Source organism: Diabrotica undecimpunctata, chromosome 1 (assembly GCF_040954645.1).
Source record: "Diabrotica undecimpunctata isolate CICGRU chromosome 1, icDiaUnde3, whole genome shotgun sequence".
Lineage (NCBI taxonomy): Eukaryota > Metazoa > Arthropoda > Insecta > Coleoptera > Chrysomelidae > Diabrotica > Diabrotica undecimpunctata.
This window is the reverse complement of record NC_092803.1, coordinates 78,785,711-78,812,404: the sequence shown is the minus strand read 5'-3', so window position 1 is coordinate 78,812,404 and position 26,694 is coordinate 78,785,711. Positions and strand designations below refer to the sequence as shown.

Sequence of the window (26,694 nt, the reverse complement as noted above, 5' to 3'; positions counted from 1 at the left end):
GTCCGATGACATATGTGTTCGGTCTGTTCTCGAGATGGTTGCAGAGATATCTTCCGTTTCGGTTGGTCGTCCTGTCAAACCAATTGGGAGATCTAGCATTTAGGTCTCCAATAATTATAGTTGGCTCTTCTGAGTTCAGTATTAGGCTCAAATCTTCGTTGAAAATCGGATCATGTGGTCTAACGTAAGCTGACACTATTTTTAGTGTTTCGTTGTTGGCCTTAAGTCGAATAATTGTGGCTTCCATTGTCACCAGTCCGTCTGGTGTTGGGATGTGCTCGTGTTCGAGTCCCCTTTTGACTAATATAGCTGTTCCTCCTGATAATGCTCTATGATCCGTTCTATAGATATCGTAGCCTGGAAATTTTGTTTTTTTCCTTTCCACTAGTTTGGTTTCTTGAAGAGCTACGATATCGAGCTCTAATCTGTTTATTATTTCATCCAGAAGGTTGATCTTTTTGAATATTCCGCCGGAATTCCATGACCCAATGCGTAGATCTTCGTTTTGGTTTGCTAACATTTTCGGACGGCTTCTCCAAATGCAGTCATCATTTTTGTTGCTTTGTCCATCATGGACATCATTTCCATCATTTTGTTATTATACTCTGTATGGAAGTTTGCGATGAGGGTAGCTGCGTCCTGTACCGACACTTCTTGTGGTTGTGCTGGAGATTCTGAGGTGGTTTCAGCGGATTTTTTCGCTGCCTGTGCGTAGCTGACTCCTTTGTTGATTGGAGCGCTGTTTATGGGTCTTCCTACCGGTCTTGTTGGGGCAGGTGTTTTCTTTTTGGGGGCCTTAGAGCATCCTCTATAATTTGCTGTGTGCGCTTCACCACAGTTTGCACATTTGGGGTCGGTTTCCCGGCTTTTCTCACAGTCGTTACTGATGTGGTTTTCTCCGCATTTTACACATCTGGATCCGCAATGGCAAGCCTTTGAGCTGTGATAGAACCCTTGACAGTTATAACACTGTAGGGTGTCTTTTGTGATTTTGAATTCATCCTCCACATAGATTTGCATGTAGCATATATCAGATATTTTTTTAATTTTTGCAACGTCTTCCTCTTTGAGGGTGACGATGAAATGTGGCAGTACTTTTTTATCAGCTTTTTTGGAGATCATATTGATCACCCTTGTTGCTTCTATTCCTTTATTGTATAGTTCGTCTTTAATTGCTACTGTGCTAGTAGTAGCAGATAGCCCTTTTATAATGACTCTTTTTAGTTTATCGCTATCTATGGGATATGAGATGAATTCTATTTTTGGACTGTGTTCTTCTAGGATGTGTACCATTCCTAGGTAATCTTTTCTGGTTTTTGTGTTAATAACAATTGATTTGCCTGATCGTGCAAACTTATTGACTGATATTATGCCTTGGTTGGCTGCTCTCTGCAGGATTTTTTGGTGTTCTCCTACAGTTTTTAGGATTATCGCCGGTGGTTTCGGCTCTTTTACTATAGGCTCCTCGCTTGTTTGCGGTGAGTCTTTTGGTACGTCGTTTTCTTTTTCAACTTGGCTATTTTTGCTCAAGTTATTTTGGGCAGTTTTCTTTTTCTGGCTTCTTTCATGAGCCTCTTTCGCAGCCTTGTTAAATTCGATTTCTTTCCGCTGATTTATTATCTGCGTCTGCTTTTCGGCGACGCTTATTTTTGTTTTCACACTACTGTCTGATTTCTCAGTAGTGGTGCCTGTCTTTTTTCCTTTTTTGTTTTGGACTTGTGTCCAACCTGCAGGTTCTTTGGTTGTTATGATTCTTTCCGGCTCTTTAGGCTTGCCTTTGCTACCGGATGGCTTTACGGGGGGAGGTGAACCGATTCCTAGTTCCACTAGCTTTACAACGTCATTATCGAGGGAGGCTTTCCACGGGTCGATTTCCATTATTGACTCTTCTTTCTCCTTGGCTGCTGTTAATGCCATTATACGTTGTACAAGTTTTTGTATCTCCTTGTCCTTTTCTTTGTTTTCGTTTCTCAGCTCAGTCATCTGAGCGAGAAGGTCTTGGATTTGTTTATTTGCCTTTTCCTCGCGGATACGGCTTTCTTCTTTAAGGGATTTGATCTGTTCCGTCAGTACATTGACCGACCTTAAAAGCTCATTGGCCTTTTCCCTTTCCGCCATTTCTCTGGCCTTTTTCTTTACTTCTTCGTCTTCCGAAGAGTCTTCTTTGGGCCTTAGCCTTTTCATTTTCTTGCCGATTTCGGGCTCGGCTTCATTTTTGGAGACGTTGTCCACGGCGGGTTGTGTCTCTACTACAGTTGGGGGTGGGGCTTCGCGCGATTCTGCAGCTGGGCTCGGCTCTTCGTCGATGGCGTCCATCGTATTGATATCGTCATCGGTGTCGATGAAATCGGGACTACTTACCTTACCAAATTAAAAAACCTTCCCATTAGACCTGGTAGACCAACAACAAGTAGAAATAGTTTATCTCTTAATAGAATCTCTGACAACATTAGGTACGATGGTGTTAACCATCTCATTATACCTGTTCCTAATAAAAACGAAGGCATTGCGCAGGAGAATGGTGCTGCTCAGTAGGACGTACGCAATGTGAGAAATTGCAATATTGGACTCTGCATTGAATGCTTTGCCATATTTCATAAAAAGTAAATTTGATAATATTTTTATAGTTTTTTTTACCTAGTGTTACTTTATGGTCACAGTTTGTAATGGCATATGTTCCATAAACAAATAAAATTTAATACGTTTTTCTGCTTATTTTTATTTCTCCTAAACTAAACTTAGCAAAAAAACCACTATTTTTACAAAAAAAATTAATTCGGGCTTTGATGGGTTTAATTATTATTACTTTTTTGTCAAGTCCACTTTCTTGTAAACCATCGTGTTTTTTTTTCTTTTTTGCGTAAAATTTTATGAAATCCTGTCTGCTATAACTCCACACATAACTTGACATACTTCCGCCATCAAGCACTGCCTATTCGCCACGAAGCAAATATTTGCCGTGTAAACTCCCTTTACGAACGAGGCATAACCACGGTCGTGAAGTAATTAAGATTATTTTACGACGAGTGTGGCTCGTGTTCATGATTCACTACACATGTCAATGCGGCTTCATTTAGCAGTTCCAGTTTTTATGACAGTTTGGATTTTAACTATTTACGTTAAGCATATAAACGATATTTTAAGCGTATTAAGTAATAACAGTAATTATTTAATTCTTGTTTTTGGCTACTTCGATGCAACTAGGTGACCTGTTTTTACTAAAAAACTGTGTTTAAAATCTCACCTTGTCAAATATAATCTTACGTCTCTCTCTTGCGGTTGAAACAATAATTAAAAAAAAAATGAGAGCACAAAGAAATTATATATTATTCTCAAATGCTTCTCCGTTTTTTTATTCATGTTTATAAGAATATCGTATTTATTTGGTTTCTCTATTCGACCTAAGAACCACTTAGCCTAAACTATTTTTACCGAATTAATCCTCTTGCAGGTTGTTTGCAGTAGAGAATTCCCAAGCTACCCTTTTATGGTGGAAATCCCTGTTTTATACCAGTATTGAGACTGCAATGTTTAAAATTAGCATTACATTACTTTTTGTATCAACTTGTGAGAATCTAGGATCTTCACACTGTTTGAAAATAGGCCAGTAGTGTAATGGAAAGGGACCAAGACAGGAATTCTCTTCGATGTACTTTTATTCGTTTATTGGTGCCCTATAATATTTATGTTGCATTATGTAGTATTTTATATTGTGAGTTATTGTTATACGTATTTTACATTTTGTGTTGTAAAGATCTGTGTTTTTATTTTTCAAATTGTAAATATTTAACATGTAAAATAAGAAACTACCTTTATCATTTAAGGAAAGGACAGAATATAATTAAGGTGGCTATGCAATCAGTTTGGGTTCGCTTAGGGATTTACGAGGATATTTTCGTTCAGGTAAGACTTCTTAGGGTTGTAGGTCTTCATATCCGGTTGAAACAATGTAGCGTTACTATATGTCAGCAATTGACTCACTTCTCTTCTTGTTTGTTTACATTCATTTCAATGTATACATACTTTGACAGAATAGAGAGACATACACAAAGGGAATACACGAAGAGAGAGACATACACAAAGGCACCAGTGTGTAACTACCTAAAGGTTTTATATAACAATCTACTTTTATGTATATAAATATTGTCTATATTATGACGTTTTGGCATTGAACTATATTCCAATCCATATAAAGTAAATATTCAAAAATATCAATGTGGGGCACGCCACAATGTCTTCTAATATTTGTTTTATTTTTTATTTACATTAATAGATTAAATACAATATTACGTTATATTATATCTATTATAAATAATAATAGTATATTTGAATTTAATACTTCTTATATGATTTAATAATTAAAGATAAAAAAATATAGATTATAGAAGATCTCGTGTTTAATTGGTCAAAATATGAGTGAAATGAAATATGAGTTCGGTGCTTCCCACCGAAAAAGAAAATTCACCTTAATATTAAGGCAGCACAAAAATTTAGGGAGTCTTTATTAAATGAAGGTGTTAGATGTATTAATCAATATATTAAACATAACTTTAGTTAATGTTTAATACGAGATCCTACTAATATGTATAAATCTATACGCAAAGTCTGTTCTGCTTCATTAACAACCCAAGTGATAAGTTGTGATTAGAAAATATGCATAAACTTTAATACCTCTAAACTTCTAAGTCCTTATTCTAAAGGTATTTAAAATGAAAATTGTACACGCACCTTTATTTAAACCAATCATAAGTCAGTAATAATATTTTCAATGATCTATTAATTTTAAATTGTAATTTCAATTCAACAGTTTCATATATACAATTATTAACCATTATCCATTATTTCATGCGTTAACATTAAATTTGACGATAATTGTTTGTCAGCTACCATATTTCTTTCAAATTTGCTATAATTTTATGGCCCTGGCTCAATAATCATCAATAATTCTCCAGTGTTAGGAACACTAGCAACTGCATCGATATACATATGATCGATATAGCGGCATATTATGGAGAACTGTAGTTGAGCATGCCGAGTTGGATCGGAATAAAAATAAACACAATAACGATTATAGATATAATTTAATAAGCAGAAATAAATTAATTAAAAAGTTTATAATACCTGGCCTAAAATTTTAAACCATGAATTAATATTTATACTTTTGCGCTCTCAGGAGACGATCCAACTTGTAGTAACAAACTAGAAACTAAAAGCTGTTTCACGGAAAAGCAAAAACCGAAGACCAAAAACTTTCATTGTATTCCGACACACGAGCGAGCAAACAGGCTCATTATTATGTAAATATCCAAGTTCGAATCCGGATGGGCGTATAAATCCTCTTTTCGTATTATAATGCGATAAGAGGTACAAGGATCTTCAAAAAATTAGGAATTTTAAATATAATTTTGATTGATTACATAAGGTTCAAAAAATATAATATAAAAATAATATATAATATTATACTGTAAATAATAAAAGACGAGTAATAACACTTACTAATCTAATATTTTTAGGGCTTTTTATAGAAAAGTTAAAAAAAAGCAATTGTTTTACTGATATTTATAAATTTCCTTTAAATAATTAAACAGTGCTTAATATTAAGTATTGGAACCAATAAAACTTTAAATGAATTATAAGAAACATAATCATTAGTTTAGTTATTAGTGGTGATTTGATTATCCGTGAGTACTTTTATCAAAATATATACGGTTTCATCAAAATCTCACATAATTACGAATTTCAATCCAGTCATGCAATTTTGTAAATTAAAATGTGTTTAACAATAACTTGTTTTTTGGCTTATTTTTGATAAGTTAAAGATTTTATAATTAACACAGAGTCGTACCGACCCAATTACAATATAATGAAACGCAACAAGAAAATTAAATAAAAAAGCATTTAACACTTTTATCCGATGGCCACTTCTGGCAACAGGGGACCTGCAATGTTACCCAATCAACAAACAACCATCTTACTCTACAATTACTCAACAGAGAGCAGCTACATTTCCTTCCAAGGAACAAGCCATTATTATCCCAGCAGTAGACACACTTAAACTGGAAGACTACGTTACAGCAGTAGGATCACTCGTACAGCCCAAAAATGTACTCTTTTCATCAAGAATTTCTAATACCAGAATCTGTGTCTACCTCTCCAGCAAAGAAGTTGTTGACACCTTTTTAACAGATCACGGAGAAATAAAACTAGAAGATAATGTCATTAGAGCGAGAAGATTAGTCACTCCTGCTAATAGGTTACTGTTGTCCAATGTTTTTCCGACTATTCCTCATAACATCATCGAGAAATATCTTGCTGAGAAGGGCTTTCATCTACTTTCACCGATGTCTTTCTTAAAAGCGGGAATCCAAGACTCCCAATATAGTCACGTCCCAAGCTTCCTTAGACAGGTGTACTATACACCTGTCGACAATCTTGTCATTCGTGAATCAATTCTCGTTGACTTAGATAATACATCTTACCGAATCTTTCTTTCTGATGGACTAACCTGCTATCTTTGCCATCAATTTGGTCATATAGCCTCAACATGTACCAATATAGCGATTCAGTCAAATACATCCATACTTACAGCCCAAACCGATTAAGAATCTATTCCTTCCTCCAATGCGATAGCTAAAAGCAAAAATCACTCTGTTCAGAATCAAACGGAAAACACTTGTGACGTAATGGACTCCCAAAAACTACATACAGATATTACCATACAGAAACCTTCTCATTCTGAAATATCGACATCACTTGGTACACCAACGACAGAAGACACAGAAATAGATTTTATAAAACCAAAAGAAATATGAACAAAAAAAGTTGAAAGCCACTAAATCTTATACAAAAACTACATAAATAGTTTCTACAGAATCACTTATCCAACCCGCAAAGAAATTTATTGATGAAGCTTCAACTCGGTTCGAATTAAACTATATAGAGATAGTCAGCTTTCTGGCAGATGCACATGGTTCCCCAATCCATTAAATATCGCACTAGAATACACGAAAAACATATCAGGACTACTAACAATACTAACAGAAATCTATCCCAAACTCGTAGACAGACGCATTAAATCTAGAATTATACGAATAAAGAGGAATAAACGTCGTCAGCTAAATACAGAACAAATTAAAAAGATGACAACTCCGAAGATACAGATGTTTCTCAAGAAAGCACCAATTATAAAAATAATAATAATAAATGGATATTATTCGTGGAACCTCCCAGAATATGCTACGCCTATGACACCAATATAATTGTAGGCCATATTGTTATAGACTGTCCATTATATCAAATGGAAAGACAAGCTACTGGACTACCAAGTGATATAAAGTGTCCTTTAGATAGTCCGGATTGTGACAAAATCATTAGGTTTTTAAAGAAAACTAAATTGTATAATTAAATATAAGTGATACTTCAAGAAAAATTCTAAATTGTAATCAACTTTGTAAAAACTTTATAGTTTATATTTTATATTAATTATTATAATAATATTATAGTTTATATTGTATCACCACAAATAACCTTCTATGGTTGATGCGACAACGTGCTACAAGCCTGAGCTCAGAGAACAAAATTTATTTTGCCGATTTAGTGGCTAAGTGACCAAGCACACAAAAATCCGGAAATCTGTCCGGAACAAACTTTTGGGACACAAGTCCAAAGTCAAGTCAAATAATAAATTGAATCAGTCATAAGAAGAAAAGCTCGTCTAGGTCCCCTTAAATTAGGTGGCCTAAATACACAAAGTAAAAAAGGGGATGTCACATTACCCAGAGCATCTAAAGTAACGCTCAGTGCAGAAGCCTCCCCATTCGTTATGTCCTGCGATGGGAAGGGGTGGTTGGTTACAACTTGGTGGTCAGGTAGGTACCGCTCCAATAAAGGGTGTGACCGGTTTGATCTTCGGACATGTGGGTCCCACTGATCCATTGGAACACACATGTCACTCGGAGCTGGGGATTGCACAAATTGTGTTTGTGTGCATTTTTAAAAGTAGTGTTATGATGTGTTGTTTGTTTGAATGATGAGCAATGAGTATTTTTAATAATATAATATATAGGGTTTTTATCGCGGTTCTCAAAGAATTAGCTTGTAAGTACTTTTTTAAATTATCTTTATTATAACTATTATGAAACACACATATATATTTAACCTAGCCAATGTAAATTTAAAATAAACTATCTTTAAATTGATGTTCTTATAAAACTAATTAAATTCTATAGACAATGTTAAATTTAAACAAACTATCTTCAAAATTGAAATTGTTATAACACTAACTAAATTATATTAACAAAATTTTGTACCTTTCTTTCACTGAATGCCTAAATGAACTGTTTTCCACTATATATATTCTAATCACCACTGAATGTCTTCGTACTTCGGTTATCCTTGTTTTTGTGAAATTTCTTTTTCCAATTATCAGCTTCTACCAATTTAAGATATATTTTTCTTCACCAGCATTTATACACCACCAAGCAAACCAGCAAACAGCATTTATATTTATTCTTCTTTTCAATATACCAATATCCAATTATTATAAGTTGATTTATACTAATCTCCAACCATAATATAATTTAATTTCTTCCAATATACTTTTTTTAATCTTCAATAATTATTTGTGTATAATTATAAATGTGCATTAAATTATATGCATAATTTTTAATCTTCATTTAACTCACTATATTAAACAATTGGACTATTTGTACTTGATTCACTGACTCCAACTAACTTTCATATTTCTTACTAAACTTTTCTGACTGACTTCTTGAAAATTCTGAACAATTTACTTCACTAACTAAATGTGTCTACTAACTTTCATAATGAACTGGCCTGACTTCTGACTAAAAACTCCATCTTGAATCCAAATCACGGGTATTTATATCTTTTTGGATATTCTAGAATCATCTGGTAAGAGATCATGTTCCATTTCGTTCTATTTCTTCGATATGGATGTTCTCGAAAAAAATATCTGTTCCATCCACCGACATAATCATTATTCCAGAATGTTCGACCGTAAACAATGGTCACACTCTGCACTCTGGAGAATTCGTTAATGTTCCATTGATAATTTTGTTGACATTTAGGCTTTTCAGATCAGAATAAACATTCAAATTAGTAACTAACACTCTAATTTAATAAAATACACATTTTAAACAATATATTATTATAACCCCACTTTATATTCCCAATTATTTCCTAAAATGTCACTTGGAGAGTAAGTATATCTGTCTATCACTCACTGTATAGTTGGTTGCCTATGCACATGGCTCACTTAAATATATTTACAACATTAAAATACAACTTTTTACAATTATTATATGCTAATTTCTTAAAATGCCCTCACATAAATATATTTTTATAAAATTCTCTAGTATATAACTTATTTAAAACAACCAAATATCTAATATTATGTAGTATATAACTTATAAATTATTTTCTATAAACCCTAATCGTATCAGTAGATTGTTTCTTGATAAGTGTCGTATAACAAATACTAAATATTGTTCAAATTCAAAATCTGACACAAATTATTTACATAATTAACAATATTTTACTTACCATAATATTTTACAGCCATTTCCAGTTCATAAAACCTGATATATCTATATATTATTCACCGGATTTTCTTAAAATAGTGCATAACATTGGTTTTACTATATTATTTATATTGCCAACAAATTTTTCTTTAAGACTAGTTGTTTAATGTGTTTTTAACATTCAAGATATCAAATGCTTTAGTAATTGATTTTTAATTCTGCAAGTTAATTTTACATTTTTTATTTCACTTGTTGTTCATTTGCAATTTGTAATTATTAGACACTCCTATAAAAAAACTTAGAATATCACAAGAAAAAACCTCTTACAACTCTTAGAACTTAAAAAATAAATACTGCAATAGAAGAGAGACATTAAGAAGTCAAGAAAAAATAATTTCTTGAGTCTTATTTTAACCATAAATTTCATAAATAAAATGTACACAAAATCTATTATGAATAAAACATTAGTACACTAATAGAATACACAAACTTGTAACTTACTTTGGAAAGTGAGAATCTTTTTGATCTCTTTATAAGCAAAAATTATCAACAAATTCAAAAATTAACATAAAATGCAACTGAAATATTTTACAAAATTTGAAAAAAAATCAGAAAATACACAAAATAGACAAGTTAAAGACAGCGTCGTTTTCAAATAACTACTAAATAAATCAAATTGTGATTTCTGTGCTAAAAATTTGCAATCCAAATTCATTATTTTCAATAACAAAAATTTAATCCCCTGCTCTAATTAAGACCTAGACCAATTTAATCCCAGGGTAACTTCCTCTGCTTTAAGTAGTTTAGCATTATCCCTTGGTAACGCGGTTTGAACTTATAATGTACGTCACAATAATTATGTTTGATGTAAAATAGGAAATTCTCTGACAGGACCTTTTAAAGGGAATATTCCCATTGGGTTATGTCGGAGAATGTGCAAGTTTCCATAAAGTTTTGTGATAAATTTGGATTTCAGTTCGAGCGAAACAAAACGGTTGGCAGTAGTTTTAGGAAAGTTTTTCGCGTGTGTTCGTGTAAAATGTGTATTAAAAGACATTGAATAGTGGGGTTGTTTTGTAGTATGATATTATTATTTATAGATAATTTGTTAGAATTGTTAGAAATAAAAATTATCTTTCCTGTGAAAAGGGTCTTTATATATATATATATATATATATATATATATATATATATATATATATATATATATCTATATATATATATTTATATATATATATATATATATATATATATATATCTATATATATATATATATATATATATATATATATATATATATATATGTATATATATATATTTATATATATATTTATATATATATATATATATATATATATATATATATATATATATATATATATATATATACTGGCCATAGGAAACTCAATCAGAAATTCTAAATTGTTTGTTGATTTTCTGCTGCTTTAACTATTTTACATCAAAAGTCTTAACAAACTATTTTTAGAGGACTCAAACATGTATTAAAAAAAAACGGGTGTGGCAGTCCAGTGGGACTGCCGGTAGAATTTATACTTCTATACACGCGTTCGCCGTTACAAATTTATATGGAAGTCAATCTGCACAATTATTACGTATTATGTCATGCTATAGGTAAGAGAGAGCAGAAATAAAAACAGAATTAGGTATATAGGTATATGGTGCATCGTTTGCTGTATATAAACAACATTTGACTTGTAATAGGAGTATAGTAAATGAAGGATTGAATCAATATTTTGATAAAAATGTATATTTTTATTTTCATATATGTATGAAAGGAGTTGAATGCAAGAAAAATTTTTTACACATACTCTACAGTAAAATTCATTATTTATTTTGTTATTAATATAAAAATACAATACAATACACTGCAACATAATTCAATATTATAATACAACAAATTAAAATGCAAAATGTGTATATTATGTATGAAAGGAGTTGAATGCAAAAAAATTTTTTTACACATACTCTGCAGTAAAATTCATTGTTTATTTTGTTATTAATATAAAAATACAATACAATACACTGCAACATAATTAAATATAATAATACAATACAAATTAAAATGCAATATTCATAAGTATTTAAAAATGACAATATACATAACTTACTTAAGCATATGTTTAATTGACCTTCTTCTTCTTAAAGTTCCATCTCCTATCGGAGGTTGGATATCATAACGGCTATGGTCACTTTGTTAGCTGCTGCTCTGAAAAGTTGTAGTGAACTACAGTTAAACCATTCTCTAAGGTTTTTCAGCCAGGAGATGCGTCTTCTTCCTATGCTTCTTCTTCCTTGGATCCTTCCTTGCATAATAATTCTCAGCAGCTCATATTTTTCTCCTCTGGTTATGTGACCCAAATATTCTAGTTTTCTTCTTTTTATGCTGTTCATAATTTCTAACAGCTTATTTAGACGTCGTAGTACCTCAGAGTTGGTAATCCTTTGAACCCACTGAATTTTTAATATTCTTCTGTACCACCACATTTCGAACGCTTCTATTTTCCTTATGTGTTGTTTCTTCAATGTCCAAGCTTCCATTCCGTATAGTAAGATAGAAAATATGTAACATCTTAGAGCCCTCAATCTGAGATGCAACTGAAGGTCTCTGTTGGTAAGCATTGTCTTCATTTTCACAAATGCTTGCCTTGCAGTTTTAATTCGGACTTTGATTTATCTGCTTTGGTCATTTTTGTCATCAACCCAGGTTCCCAGATATTTATATGTCTCTACTTTTTCTATTTGGGTTTGCTCTATCATTAATCTTTCATTTCCATGTTGCGTTTTTGAGACAATCATGGATTTAGTTTTTCTCTTATTTATTTTTAGTCCGTATCTAATGCAATAATCGTTAATTCTATTTACCAATTCTTGTAGCGATTCCAGGGTGTCTGCCATTATAAAGGTGTCATCAGCGAATCTTATGTTATTCACTATTCTTCCGTTTACAGAGATTCCATCACCCAGATCCGCTATCGCTTCCTGGAATATGGCTTCACTGTACACGTTAAACAGTAATGGTGACAGAACACAGCCCTGTCTTACTCCTCTCTTTATATCTATATTTTCGGACTTTTGTTCTTCTATCTTTATATTGGCCTTTTGATTCCAATACAGATTGATAATGATTCGTAAGTCTCGTCTGTCTATATCTTTGTTTCTCAGTATTTCTATTAATTTTTCATGTCGGACCCTGTCGAATGCCTTCTCGAAGTCGATGAAACAGGAATAAATATCTAGGTTCATATCTAAGCATCTTTTAGAGAGGACATTAAAAGCAAACAATGCCTCTCTCGTTCCCAGTCCCTTGCGGAACCCAAACTGAGTATTATCCATATCATCTTCTAGTTTTCTATATAATCTTCCATGAATCACCTTTAGAAATATTTTGAGGGTATGGCTTATTAGTGATATTGTCCTATAGTCTGAACAATCTTTGGCATATACTGTTTTTGGTATTGCTACAAAGGTGGACACCAACCATTCCTGTGGGATTTTTCCAGTTTTATATACTTCATTAAATAGGTCCAGAAGTACAGGTAGAGTTTCATCGTCTAGACATTTCAGTAGTTCCGCAGGTATTTCGTCTGGACCTACAGTTTTTCCGTTTTTTGCGTTTCGTATTGCTTGTTCGATTTCCTCTATTATGATCTCTGGATCATAGACGAATTAGAGCTGAGATAAGAAAAACTAAAGAGAAATGGTTTTCGGACAGATACGAAGAAATCGAACAGTGCGAAAAGGTATACGACTATCACAATATGCATAAGAAGATAAAGGAACTCACAACAAAGAAAAGCTACAATATTTCATCGAAAGGGCTATGCGATGATAATGGAAATCTACAACTAGACCCCGACAAAATAGTTAGAATCTGGGAAACTTATGTGGAACAACTGTTTAATGATGACCGTCCTAGTGGGTATACACTGAGCAATGATGATACTGGCCCTTCTATTCTAAAATCAGAAGTGGAGAATGCTATAAAGGGTCTTAAAAATAACAAAAGACCAGGCAACGATAACGTATACGGGGAAGTATTGAAAATGTTGTGCGAAACAAACAGTCAATTTCTAGACTCACTCGTCAGACTCTTTAACAATATTTATAACAGCGGGGAGTTTCCTGAAGACTGGCTAGAGTCAACTTTTGTTGCCATACCGAAAAAACCAAAAGCAAAGTTTTGTGATCAACATCGGATGATAAGTCTAATTAACCACATTTCGAAGGCATACACCAAGGTTATTTACAACAGAATAAGCAAAAAATGCGAGGATAACATTGGAGATTCGCAATTTGGGTTTCGGAATTCTCTTGGGACAAAGAAGCACTTTTTAGTCTACAGGTACTCATCCAGCGCTGCAGAGATATGAACAAAGACGTGTACATATGCTTTATAGACTACGCAAAAGCATTCGATAACGTAAAGCACGAAAAGATAATTGAAGTTCTCCATAAGATCGGAGTCGACTACAGAGACATTCGAACAATAGCGAGTCTCTATTGGGGCCAAACAGCTAAAGTGAAAGTAGGATCTACATTGACCAATAAAATTGAGATCAAGAAAGGTGTACGACAGGGCTGTATCTTGTCTCCTATTATCTTTAATATATACTCAGAAGAAGTATTTAAGACAGCGCTGGAGGAAAGCACAGAAGGCATAAAGATAAATGGAGAAATAATTAATAACATAAGGTATGCTGATGACACTGTGATTCTAGCAAGTAGCATGGAGGAACTGAGTTGCCTAATGAGTAAGATACAAAAAACAAGTGCACAATACGGACTCAGACTAAATATCACAAAAACCAAATGGATGTTAGTAAGCAAAACCCAACAACCACCACAGCAACTGATATTAGACAATGAAAGAATTGAACACGTGGATTCGTACATCTACTTGGGAACAACAGTTAAGTCAAATTGGGATCAAGCAAAGGAAATACGTATAAGAGTAGAAAAGGCAAGAGCATCGTTCACTAGCATGAAGCAAATTTTCACCTCTAAAAGCCTCACCCTACCTCTCAAAATTCGACTTCTGAAATGTTATGTATTCCCGGTTTTGTTATATGGAATGGAGGCGTGGACAATGACCGCAACAATGATGAAAAAAGTAGAGGCCTTCGAAATGTGGGCTTACCGACGTATATTACGTATATCCTGGACTGAGCACGTGACCAACGAAGAGGTACTACGCCGGATAGGTAAAGAGAGAGAGGTAGGAATAAGTATAAAGAAAAGAAAGTTGGAATACTTGGGTCACGTTATGAGACATAATAAATATAGAGTACTACAACTGATCATTCAAGGGAAAATAGACAGCAGAAGGGGTCCAGGGAGGAGAAGACACTCGTGGCTCCAAAACTTGCGGCAATGGTTCGGATTGTCATCTGCTGAACTATTCAGATCTGCCGTAAACAAACTCAGAATAGCCATGTTCATTGCCAACGTTCGGAACGGACAAGGCACATGAAGAAGAAGAAGATTCTGGCCCCGTTTCGCTGTCGATTTCTTCCGGTTCTTGCCGATTATCCTCAAACAGATCTGTTATGTATGTCTTCCATTTTTTTAATTTCTCTTTAATTTCTATAATGATTTTTCCATTTGCGTCTTTCAGAAGGGCATCTTTCTTTTTTCTCAGTGTATTTGTCATTTCCTTTATTTTCTTATGCATGTTAAAGCTATCGTACTGTTTAGCATATGCCTCTTTTTCACTGCATTGATTAGCAAGCCAGGTGGATTTGGCCTCTTTTATTTTCTTTCCTATCAATCTCTGTAGTTCCTTGTATTTTGCTTTAATCCTGCCTTTATGTTTCCTTCTTTCCTCCATTAGATCTAAGATTTCTGAAGTCATCCATCTCTGTTTCTTTTCTTATTTTTGTCTGCAGTAGCTTTTCTCCTGCCTTTATTAAAGTTTCCTGTACCATGTTCCATTTGTCATTAACATCTGTTGTTTTTATCACGTCTTGTTTGATTTTCTTTAAGTTATCATTTATTTCTTGTTTTAAGCTCTGACGTATAGGTTCTTCTTTTATCTTTGAGACATCAAACCGTGGTATATTTGTTTGTTTTTGGATCTTCTTCAATTTTATCTGCATTACGCCTACTAATGGTTTATGGTCTGAATTTATGTCAGCTCCGGGGTATATTCTCAGAGACTTTATAGCGTTTTTATATCTAGATTTTATTAAAATGTAATCTATCTGGTTTCGAACAATGTTGTCTTCTGAATCCGCAGGTGATTTCCAAGTATAAAGTCTTCTTTTAGGTAATTTAAAATTTGTATTCATTATTACCATCTCCTCGCTTTGGCAGAATTCGACAAGTCTGTCCCCTCTTTCATTTCTTTCTCCCAAGCCAAATTCCCCCACCCATCCGTCCACTTTTTCTTTTCCAACCTTGGCGTTGAAATCTCCCATCACCAACAATATATCATCTTTTTTTGTGGATCTTATGATTTCGTTCAATTGCATGTAGAACCTCTCTATCTCGGTCTCATCTTTGTCGGCAGTTGGTGCATATATTTGTACAATGTTTATCTTTTTAGAGAATGTCTGCAATTGAATCATCATCAATCTCTCTGAGTAGGGAGTAAAACCAACTACTGATTTATTTGTCGCTTTGTCTACAAGAATGGCAACTCCATATCGATGTCTTGGATCATTGTTACCAACGTAATACATCATGCCGTTGTTTGTGGCTAGTTTTCCTGAATCGGGCCATTGAACATCGCTGATACCGAATATATTTATCTTAAAGCGATCCATTTAGGCGTTTAATTGACCATGAAAATAATATTAATAAAACAAAAATATTGTATCGTGATACAACTGTCAATTTGTGTGACATTGACAAATACAAAATTTAATTGTTGTTTGTTGTGTATATAACTACACATTTGAACTTTCTTAAAATATTTACAAGTTTTAATTTATAATTTAACATGCCTACGGCGCTCAAGATAAATCTAAAGAGAATGGAAAAATAATAATAATATTAAATATTAAATATATTTACAAAAGGAATATTTTTATTCTCGAAAGAAAGAGAGAGAAAATATATCTTCTGTCTCTCTCTTACCTATATCTTACATATGTAATGATTTTGCCGATTCACTCCCGTACAAATTTCCAACGTCGAACGCGCGTATAGAAGTATAACTTCCATAAGTGTTGAAATTTTACTACTAATTAAACGTGCTCCAAAATTAAATATACCGTAGAATGGGGTGACTTTGATTCTATAAGGTGACTTTGATAAAACATGAATATTTTGTTTCAAGAGAGTATACAACCCAAATGTTTCGTCCGTTATGGTGGTTGTCTGAACTTGATTTCAGTGCACATGTTGATTCACTATAGCAGAAGGTGTTTGTGGCCAATATCAAAAGTATACGGTTGTAAATTCACCATTGAAGTTTTTGTTTGAATTTGAAGATTTTATATTGTGTTACTAAATTTAAACATACAGCTCTTACAATAGAATTGCAGGTAATTTTGTGTATGTTGCCTTAATGTAGGTCTAGTTGTCACTATTTTAAAATATTTAACCTAACTTATTTCCGTAACTACTCCATGAAATTGAATGATTTCTTATCCGGGGTCACTTTGATACATTTTTCGGGGTGACTTTGATACTTTATTTCTTTTTATAGTTTGCTTAATGAAACTTCAAACCGTTAATTATTTTCAGGATTTCGTCATTATCTGCATGAAAAGAAAAAATACCGCGAGTTTATAAACGAAAGTTGGGATCAAGAAGCTACAAGAACTTTTCTGACGAAACTCTTGAACATGCTCTGCTTCAAATAGTAAACGGAAACTTGTCTGTTAAAGCCGCTTCAGAAAGATTTAAAATTCCGTATGGTACTTTATATAATAAATACAAAGGGAAGCATGTGAAGAAGCCAGGGGGCCAAACTGCGTTGACGGAGCTGGAGGAAAAATCAATCGTGTCCTGCATTGTCAAATGTGCAGATTGGGGATTTCCATTATCGACGCTAGATGTACAACTTTTCACTAAGAGTTATTTAGAAAGAACTGGAAGAATTATCTCTAAATTTAAAAACGGGGTAAGTCCTGGTAACGACTGGGTAAAACTTTTTTTAGAGAGACATAGTCAGCAAACCTTTGAACGACTTGCGTCTAACATTACTAGAGCTCGGGCAGGTGTCACAAAAGAAACGATAGAATCATATTTCAATAATTTAAGAACAACTTTCTCAAATTGCCCTCCATCACACGTTTTCAATTACGATGAAACCAACGTTAGTGATGATCCGGGGAAAAGAAGATTGCTTTATAGAAGAGGGACCAAATATCCAGAACAAATCACTAATCATAGTAAAGCCGCCACATCAATAATGATGTGCGGTGCTGCTGATGGTACACTACTCCCTCCTTATATAATATATCGCAGCGAACATATGTGGGATGGATGGACATGAGGAGGTCCACAGGGCTCTCCTTGTTGTAGTAGTGGATGTTGCGCAAGAGGAGCTACATATAACCGAACAAAAAATGGGTGGATGGAGGTAACTTGTTTTACAGCCTGGTTTGAGACCATATTATTACCCCACGCAAGACGGCTGGAAGGTAAAAAAGTTATGATCGGCGACAACTTGGCGTCTCACTTTTCAGATCATGTTTTAGAATTGTGTGAATTGCACAATATTGAATTTGCGTGCCTTCCCAGTAATTCAACACACATATGCCAGCCTTTGGATGTGTCTTTTTTTAAACCCATGAAAGTCTCTTGGCGAAAAGTTTTGACGGAATTTAAATTGCAACACCCAAAAATTACTGGTGTACCTAAAGATCAATTTCCGTCGTTATTAAAAAAATGCTTGGAATTAATGGATCAGACAATTGCAAAAACTGAGTACAAATGTGGAGATTGTGAAAAAAGTGCAATTAAGAGAGTTTTGAAGAATGGGTTCGAGGCTTGTGGCATGGTCCCTTTCGATCCAAATAAAGTCTTGAGTAAGATTACACCAATCAACCATGATGTTGATTATGTAGAACCTCTGATTAACGACAGCCTCACAGACTATCTGATGAATAAGAAGTCCGAGATAGAAGTTACTAAACGGCAAAGTAAAAAGAAACTTTATATCCAACCTGGTAAAAGTGTAAGTCGACATATAACGGCAGATGACAGCTCCTCCGATAGCGAGTTAAACAGCTATAATATTGAAAGCGAAAATGAAATTGAAAATGAAGATTCTGTAGAGGACCAATCATATGAAGATGAGATGAATACAAAACCCTCCCTTGCTGAATTGAATGTTGGAACTTACGTGCTTGTAAAAATTATGTCAGGTAAACAAAAATGTAAAAATTACGTATATGCCGGAAGGATACAAAAGAAATTACCTTTTGACGAATACGAACTCATTGGACTTAAATCACTGGATGAGACCCATAAACATTTTAAAATTGTGGAGACCGACGTTTTTAACGCTCCTTTCGATGATATCTTAGCAATTCTGAAGACCCCATCGGTTGAAACAAATGAAACAGCAACTACATGTACATTTCCTGGCAGAGTTGATGTTAAAGAAAAATAACTTTGATTTTGTTTCCGTTCAAAATACATTCTTTTGGCTTTTTTTACTATTTTATACTGTTTTACTAATTTGCTAAAATGTTTTTTACCTAAATAAAGTATTAGCTACCTGTAAAATTATTTATTATATACTAATTATTGTGCCTATAGCAGCTGTCAAAGTCACCCCAAAAATTAAAATTGAAATATCTAAAAATTGGCTTGATCGATTTAAAAATGGGTTGACATTGACACCATTACAGCTTTTATGCATCGTCCAAGCTATTTTAAAATAGGGTATCAAAGTGACCCCACATCAATGGGTGATTTTGATATACCATTACTTATTTTTTTTTGAGAAAATCCTCAATTTAAAGATATATATACTAACAGTATAAATTACATAAACATAAAATGCATCCCAATGGACATTTTTCCACATTTTTGGGAGTACCCATTCAAAAGTTACGTAAGAAAATATAAAAAAAATTAACAAAGTTCTACGGTAACACATTTTTCAGGCCACCCCTAAAAGTCAGGCCACACGTAGTGCAATAATGTGTATGACGTTGTACGTTTGATCATATTGATGTAAGATGTTTGACAATATTTGAATTGTCAATGTTTTTATTTTACGGTTAAATTATAAACAATAAATTTTACTAAATACCATTACTAATAGGGAACTATAAATATTACTGTGTAAACAATAAATTATATTGTTCACAAAGCAATAAAGTTAATGAAATATATTCAGTTGACGAAAAATCGCAATAATATTGTTTTCTGGTAATATTTCGAGCAATACCAGATCTTTATTTAACGTAAGATATTCTAATACACTCCAATTTAGTTTCAGGTTATACAACAATCCAAAGAATTTCAATATAGTTTTATTGCATTCCTTATTCCTAAAACTAATTTAAATTTTATTCTAACATTACCCAAAATGCGTGGCGTTATTTCCGCACACTCTTCAATAATTCGCATTTTTAATACTTCAATATCTGTAAATTGTTGGTCAGAAGAGATTTTTGATTTTAGATGCCCCCAGATAAAATAATCATTCGGAGCTAGATCTCCCGATCTCGGAGGCCACTTAAATTACGGTTAGGTCCAATCAAACAATACCTTAACGTCCGAGTTATTGTGCGCAGGGCATCTATTTATTTTACCTCGGTATCTGCATCTAAGTCTCGGTAAAATCTCTTCTTGTAGTAAGTCTAAAAACCTCTTTTTTTTAATTTAAATTTTTCTCATAATAAATTGGTCCAATAATACTGTTTCTAAATATTCCTAACCAAACTTTTATTTTTCGATGGTATTGGGTATGACTTTCAATAATATTCTCAGTCTTTTTTGTCGACCAAATCCTATAATTTAAGCATTTGGTTCAATATTTAATGTAAATGTACATTCAACACTAAACACAATTGTTTTTTAAAAATTGTCTGTCTGCATTAGCCCTCTCTAAAATTTCATAACAAAATTCCGCTCACATTTCATGAGCATGACGACATTCAAATTTATATGAAGGGAATTAATTGCATTTCAAAATTTTTAATGCCATGGAATTATTAATATTGAACTGGTCTGCAATGGACCGAGAACTAATTTTATGATTTTCTACTACTGCTGTTAATATATTTATTTCATTATGATTTACTAAATGGCTTGGTACGTCAGCAATATTGTTTGTACGGGTACAATTAGAAATCACGGTACCAGTATTATCAAAATGTTGTAAAATCCTTTGAATTGTTGAATAACTTGGAAATGGTCTATTGGAATATCTTACGCTAAATAAAGAACTGATACTTCGCGCACTATTGCCCAAAATAAAACATTTTTATTGTTGCTACTTTCTCCTCAATTGACTACAATTTTTAATCAACTTTATTGTTTGTTAAACAATAAATCCCAAAATAAAAATTTTGGCAATTCAAATATTGTTAAATATCAGAAACATCAATATGTCCAAAACGCAACACGTCATACACATGACGATGGCCTGAAAAATGTATTATATTTTTGCAAAATTTTGGCATTGGTATAATTCGTAGAACAACTTTAACATTTGTTTTTGATACAGATTTTAGTCCTCTACAAACAGTTTCCTATGACTTTTGGTGAAAATATTTAGGGAAGCAGGAATGCAACAATTTAGAATTTTTTACTGAGTTTCTTAGGACCCGTTTGACGATTCACCACCCTGTATATATCCCTTTCAGCACGTACAAACACAATAATTGCCTAGGTGTAAAACTGCTAAATCGAAAAATACTGCGACGTGACTGGACACGTGGCGAATTCAAGAATATGCCCAAAGTTCAACCGCCTGGTTGAAAATAGGAATCACTGAGGACTAGTCCCAAGAAGAGTACGAGAGTGTAAAAGAGAGCACGAAAGAAGTCCAAGGTTTAGAAATGACAAACAACGAAAACAAGACTCGAGAGCTGAGGGTGCTACAAACTAACGTGGGAACAGCAAGATTAGCACATGATCTTGCCGAGGCTGCCGGAGTAGAAAAGAACATCGATGGGCTGAAGACGGCGGAACCAAATACAACAGCGGTGAAGAGAAGAGGATGGTTTGTAGATACGACCGGGAGGGGTGCTGTACGGATCTACAATAGGAATCTGCGAGTGTATAAAATTAAGCCGGAAGAAGGATATGTGATTGTTCGGATGGAGGGGGTGCCGCTGGTTTGCTGTTATATTTCTCCAAACGTGACGGTGGGCGAATACGAGATGAAGATATACAAGATCATGCAGGAAGTGGGAAACACAGGAGGAGAATACGTAATGCTGAGAGATTTTAACGCAAAAGCGGCGGAATGGGGATCTCCCATCACCGATACTCACGGCAGGATACTAACTGACTGGGTGGGTACACTAGATCTAGTGATTCTGAACACAGGTATGGAGCCTACGTTTGTTAGAAGAGGTACAGGTACGTACATCGACGTAACCATGGCGACACAAGCAATAGCAGAGAAAGCAAGAGGCTGGAAAGTTTTTCCAGACTAAACCGGAACAGAACATCAGTACATCGAGTTCTCCATAACCGGAACGGGGACCACTAATACCATCCGTGCGTCCAAGACGTCGGGGGGCAGATGCGTCGACGGGAATGACTGGAAAGTATACTAGGAGCTGATTAAATGGAGAGTAAGCCTAATGCAGGGTCAATCACCGACGGTAGAAAGCCTGGAGAGAGTCATTAAAGAAGCGATGGAAAGAAGCGAAATTTTTCGCCAAGATGTCAATAGGTTGCCATACTGGTAGAATTCGGACATCGAGGCACTAAGAAATGAACGTATAGCAATGAGAAGAACGTTAACAAGAGGAAGAGGCAGAGCAGGAATCATCCCTGAGGTCATCGTGGAGATCGAAGAGGAGTACCGCTCAAGGAAGAGGGAACTGTACAGGAAAATCCGTACAGAAAAAGAAGGCACTGGAAAGAGCTGTGTGAAAAGCTGGATGAGGACATCTGGGGTCAGGGATACAAGATCGTCATGAAGATGTTCCATGCGTATCCTCCTTACGAAACGCCTATGGACAAAAAGCTTGAGATAACGCGAGAGCTCTTTCCGGACGGCAGATGGCATGGTGTATCAAGGGGGATAAAGGAGCTGAGCGGGCTGTACCCTTTACCATGGATGAACTTGTTGAGGCATTGGGTTCACTCAAGACGCGTAGGTCCCCCGGACTAGATCAGATACCACCTGAAGCGGTGAAGGGTCTAGGACGGGCGGAGCCTGCGCGGCTTGTGTAACACATGAATGCACTGCTGGAAGCACAAACCTTTCCTGTCTTCTTCCATGCATCAGAGAGAGTCATTAAAGAAGCGATGGAAGCGATGGATGCATCAGTAAGCTGTACGAAAGGATGTTGCGAGTACGCATAGACGACATGATTGAGAGGTCAGGTGGTTTATCTCGGAGAGAATTTGGTTTTTTTAAAGTGAAAAGCACGATTGATGCAATCATGAGTGTACTCGAAGCATTGCGCAACAGAGGGGATGAACATCGCTGGGCGGCCCTGCTGTTGTTTGATGTTAAGAATGCATTCAATACGCTGCAGTGGAACGAGATAATGAAAGCAATGGAGGAGAGAGAATTCCCTGGTTACCTGATGAATGTGGTGACGGAGTATCTGTCCGAAAGAAATATTATGGTGGAAAAGGGCACGATCGTGGACGTGACGGCCGGGGTACCCCAGGAATCTGTCTTGGGTCCGACGGTATGGAACCTGGCATATGACGGGGTTATGCGCTGTGAATATGGAGAGGGTACAACCCCCTTCGCTTTCGCAAATGAACTCGCTGTACAGGTAGTGGCCCGGGATGAGCCGGATCTCAAATACCGGGTTCGGAACGCAAGCCGCATCGTAAATAAATGGATGACGCAGCACGGACTGAAACAATTGCAATGTGCGGGAGCATGTCTAATACCCAAGAAGCAATTAAAGTACCTAGGAGTGACATTGCACCAGAATGAAAAATGGAGGGAGCACGTGCGAGAGGTGGTCCCCCGCAAACATAAGAGATTGGCTGGACTGTGGCCACAGGCAACTGGATTATTTCCTGGTGCAGGTGCTCACAGGACACGGATGTTTTAGGGCCTACCTCCCTAGGTTCGGAAAGGTTGACACAGATGAATGCCTATACTGTGGATACTCGGACACTGAAATACATACGATGTTATATTGCAGCAGATGAATAGTGGAAAGCAACAGAATGGAGAGAGAGACAGGTGTGAATTTTGTTACAGTGAGAGAAATGATTAAGAGAATGATTGAAAATAAATCAGGTTGGACTAAAATACACAGCTATATCCGTGCAGTAATCAAGAAAAAGGGAGAGGAAGAAAGACAGCTGGACCAACGGCAAGGGTAAGAGTGAAAGATGCTGGAAGTTGAAGCTAGAGAAGTGGGTCATACTGTATGAGTTAGTTAGGCGTGAGTCAGACTGTGGGGACGGAGGAAATGTCCATCTGGGAATGATGCCGTAATAAGAGCGATAAGGATGTTCTACGCGCTACCTGGAACGAGACAAGGAGCCTCCTTGCTGATGAATGGAGTGTGGATGTGTATGAATGGAGAATGAATGAATAAAGGTAGTGCTTCGGAAGTGATGCCGGCCTTCCAGCGGCTATTTCGCTTCCGGATCGCTGGATGACAGAGAAGGGTCTGGTTTAACAGATGGGCGTTCGGCGTAGACTCGGCGACTAGAGGGCATTTTAAAGTACCTCGGAAACTATCGCCGGAAGTACGAAGAACGAATCCTGCACTAAGGTCAGACAGGCGGCGTTCTGGACTGAGATGTTTTTGAAGATTCCAGACCCCCCCTCTATAAAGAAGAAAAAAAAAGTGCGAACGACGATGGTGGTGTAGGTTAAGTGTTGTAATAACTGGACCAATGCCATAAACCACGTAAAAAAAGAAAGATTATGGAGTGTTGGTAATAACAATAATAACAATTAACTAATAAAAAGAAATTTGTCAATGTATAATTATCACAATCGAGCCGAACAACGAATCTAATGCATAAAAAGAGGAAGGGATGAAAATTCATAATTTATGTACATGGCCTAAATGTTAAACAGCAATACGATTTATTTTTAATAAATTTTATTTAACATAAAATGTGTATCTTTTTGATTTTCCAACACTGACCCACGATCTTCTTAGTTTGACCACTTTACCTGCTATTTGCAGACTACTAAAGATTTGCATTTGTAATGAGCTGCCAGTTGCAAAAAGACAGAGTATAATAAATTTTTGATTTACTTAGCTGATTATAATTCTAAGGCGGTACGAAGTTCGCCGGATCAGCTATACTCAATATTTTCTGAGTTTTCCATTTTTCTTTTCATACATGGTCTTCTTTATATTTCATGTATATTCTAATTGTTTTACTTTATCTAATTTGTATTATATGAAGCTTTGTCTTATGTCTATGATTTTTTGTTAATTTTTTAATTTGAATAAATAATTTTTTTGCTTATATATTGTAAATACAATAATTTGTTAATTTTAATTCCCCTCTTTAGAATATAATCTCTTTACTGCAATACATTTCTTATTGTTCCAATCGCTTTTCTTTCCAATTTCTTGTTCGATAAGCGCCTCTCAAGAATTTTTTATTCTATTATAGAACATATTGTTCCATTGGTTTTTTTAAGTAACTTTTTATGCTTTTATTGATTTTTAATTGACTTTGGATGTTTTTTGACCTTACTTACTAACTTACACTCTTATTTAATTATTAATCCATATTTTATCTACCTCGCTTGTTATATTATTTTCATTAATTTTTGCTGCACATCTTAAGTAATTAAGTAGATTTTGCTGTAGATTTGAGTAAATTGTGTAAGAAATTATTATTCTATCTTTTGGTAATACGGCACATCCAAAAAACTCCCACAACATTATTTACAGATGCGACCAGCCATCGCACGTGTTCTAAATTGTGTTCACTGTGACAGCTCAAATCTTGATTTAAATATTTGTTTCTCTTTTTCCAATTCCATATTTCCCAATATGTGTTGCCGGGTTAACATGCAGATAGTCGAGAAAATGTTCCATATTTTACACTGAATAACTTTAATTTTATAAATCGACTTTGCCGGCTGTCAGTTTCACTTTGTAGTATATGCTGGATTTATGCATTTTTATATTTGACAGTATGATAGACAGCTTTTGCTGAATATTTTATATAACGTAAATGCTCTAAAAATGTTTTTCCATTGCAGTAGTTTTAAAAAATAAGCAATATGTACTATAAAACTATACTTTTTTAAAATGAAAACTGACACAAACTTGAAAAATATGCTTGTGAATTATGGAAATTTTTAAGTAGATGCCTTTAATAGATATGTTTGATTTTACACAATTATAATTTTGGTTTAGAGAAGTAGATGCTTTTAAACTCTTTGATGTCGTTAACCCAATATATGATTCTTGAAATTTGATTTTGCTTAATTTTTTTGATTCTTACAAACATAATAACGTAAGGAAATTGTGTATTTAAATAATCTTTAAAGAGAATAATGTTACAGAAAGTCTTCTTATACTCCAAGTTGTAAGTTTTTCCTTATCTTGGTTTTCTTTCTTGGTTTTTCCTTATCTTGGTTTCTTTCTTGGTTTTAGGTAAAGTACCGAGTTCTTCGTCATACTTAAATGTCCTATTGGTGATCTGTCGTGAGTCATTAGTATCTCTCCTTTTTTCTTATTCTTCTAATATATATACCTACTGCACTAATTTTTTAATAAATATTATCTAGTCAAAGCCAAACTTTATTATCCTCGCCTATAACCATCTACAACCCAGCTAGAAGACAATGCCATCTGGAAAACTCCTTAAAAAGAGAAAATATTGTTTGTTTTTAGATGATTCTTGTTTAAGCTTAAACTGATTTCCATAAAGACGATTGTTTTTTTAGTATAAACGTATATCTTTTATTTCTAATATTCTAAATTTAATAGTTAAATCTCCTCTGTCAAAAAGTCAACTGTGTATAAAGGGTTCATACTTAGTCTGTCTATATACGTATGTATTCAGCAACCAAAAGACATCTTAGTGC

At 34.5% G+C, this 26,694-nt stretch overlaps 2 protein-coding genes across 6 annotated transcripts in view; both read left to right on the top strand.

Moving 5' to 3' along the window:
- Positions 1-26,694, top strand: part of LOC140439400 (uncharacterized) — a 743,908-nt gene that overhangs the window by 33,122 nt on the left and 684,092 nt on the right. The gene's annotated exons all lie outside the window — the stretch shown is intronic.
- Positions 21,533-22,135, top strand: LOC140432490 (uncharacterized). Its single transcript, XM_072520408.1, has one exon. It carries the CDS (start codon positions 21,533-21,535, stop codon positions 22,133-22,135), a length of 603 nt encoding a protein of 200 aa, XP_072376509.1.

Excerpts from the sequence above, each read along its gene's own strand:
- LOC140432490 (XM_072520408.1), top strand. The coding sequence starts at position 21,533 with ATGACAAACAACGAAAACAAGACTCGAGAGCTGAGGGTGCTACAAACT.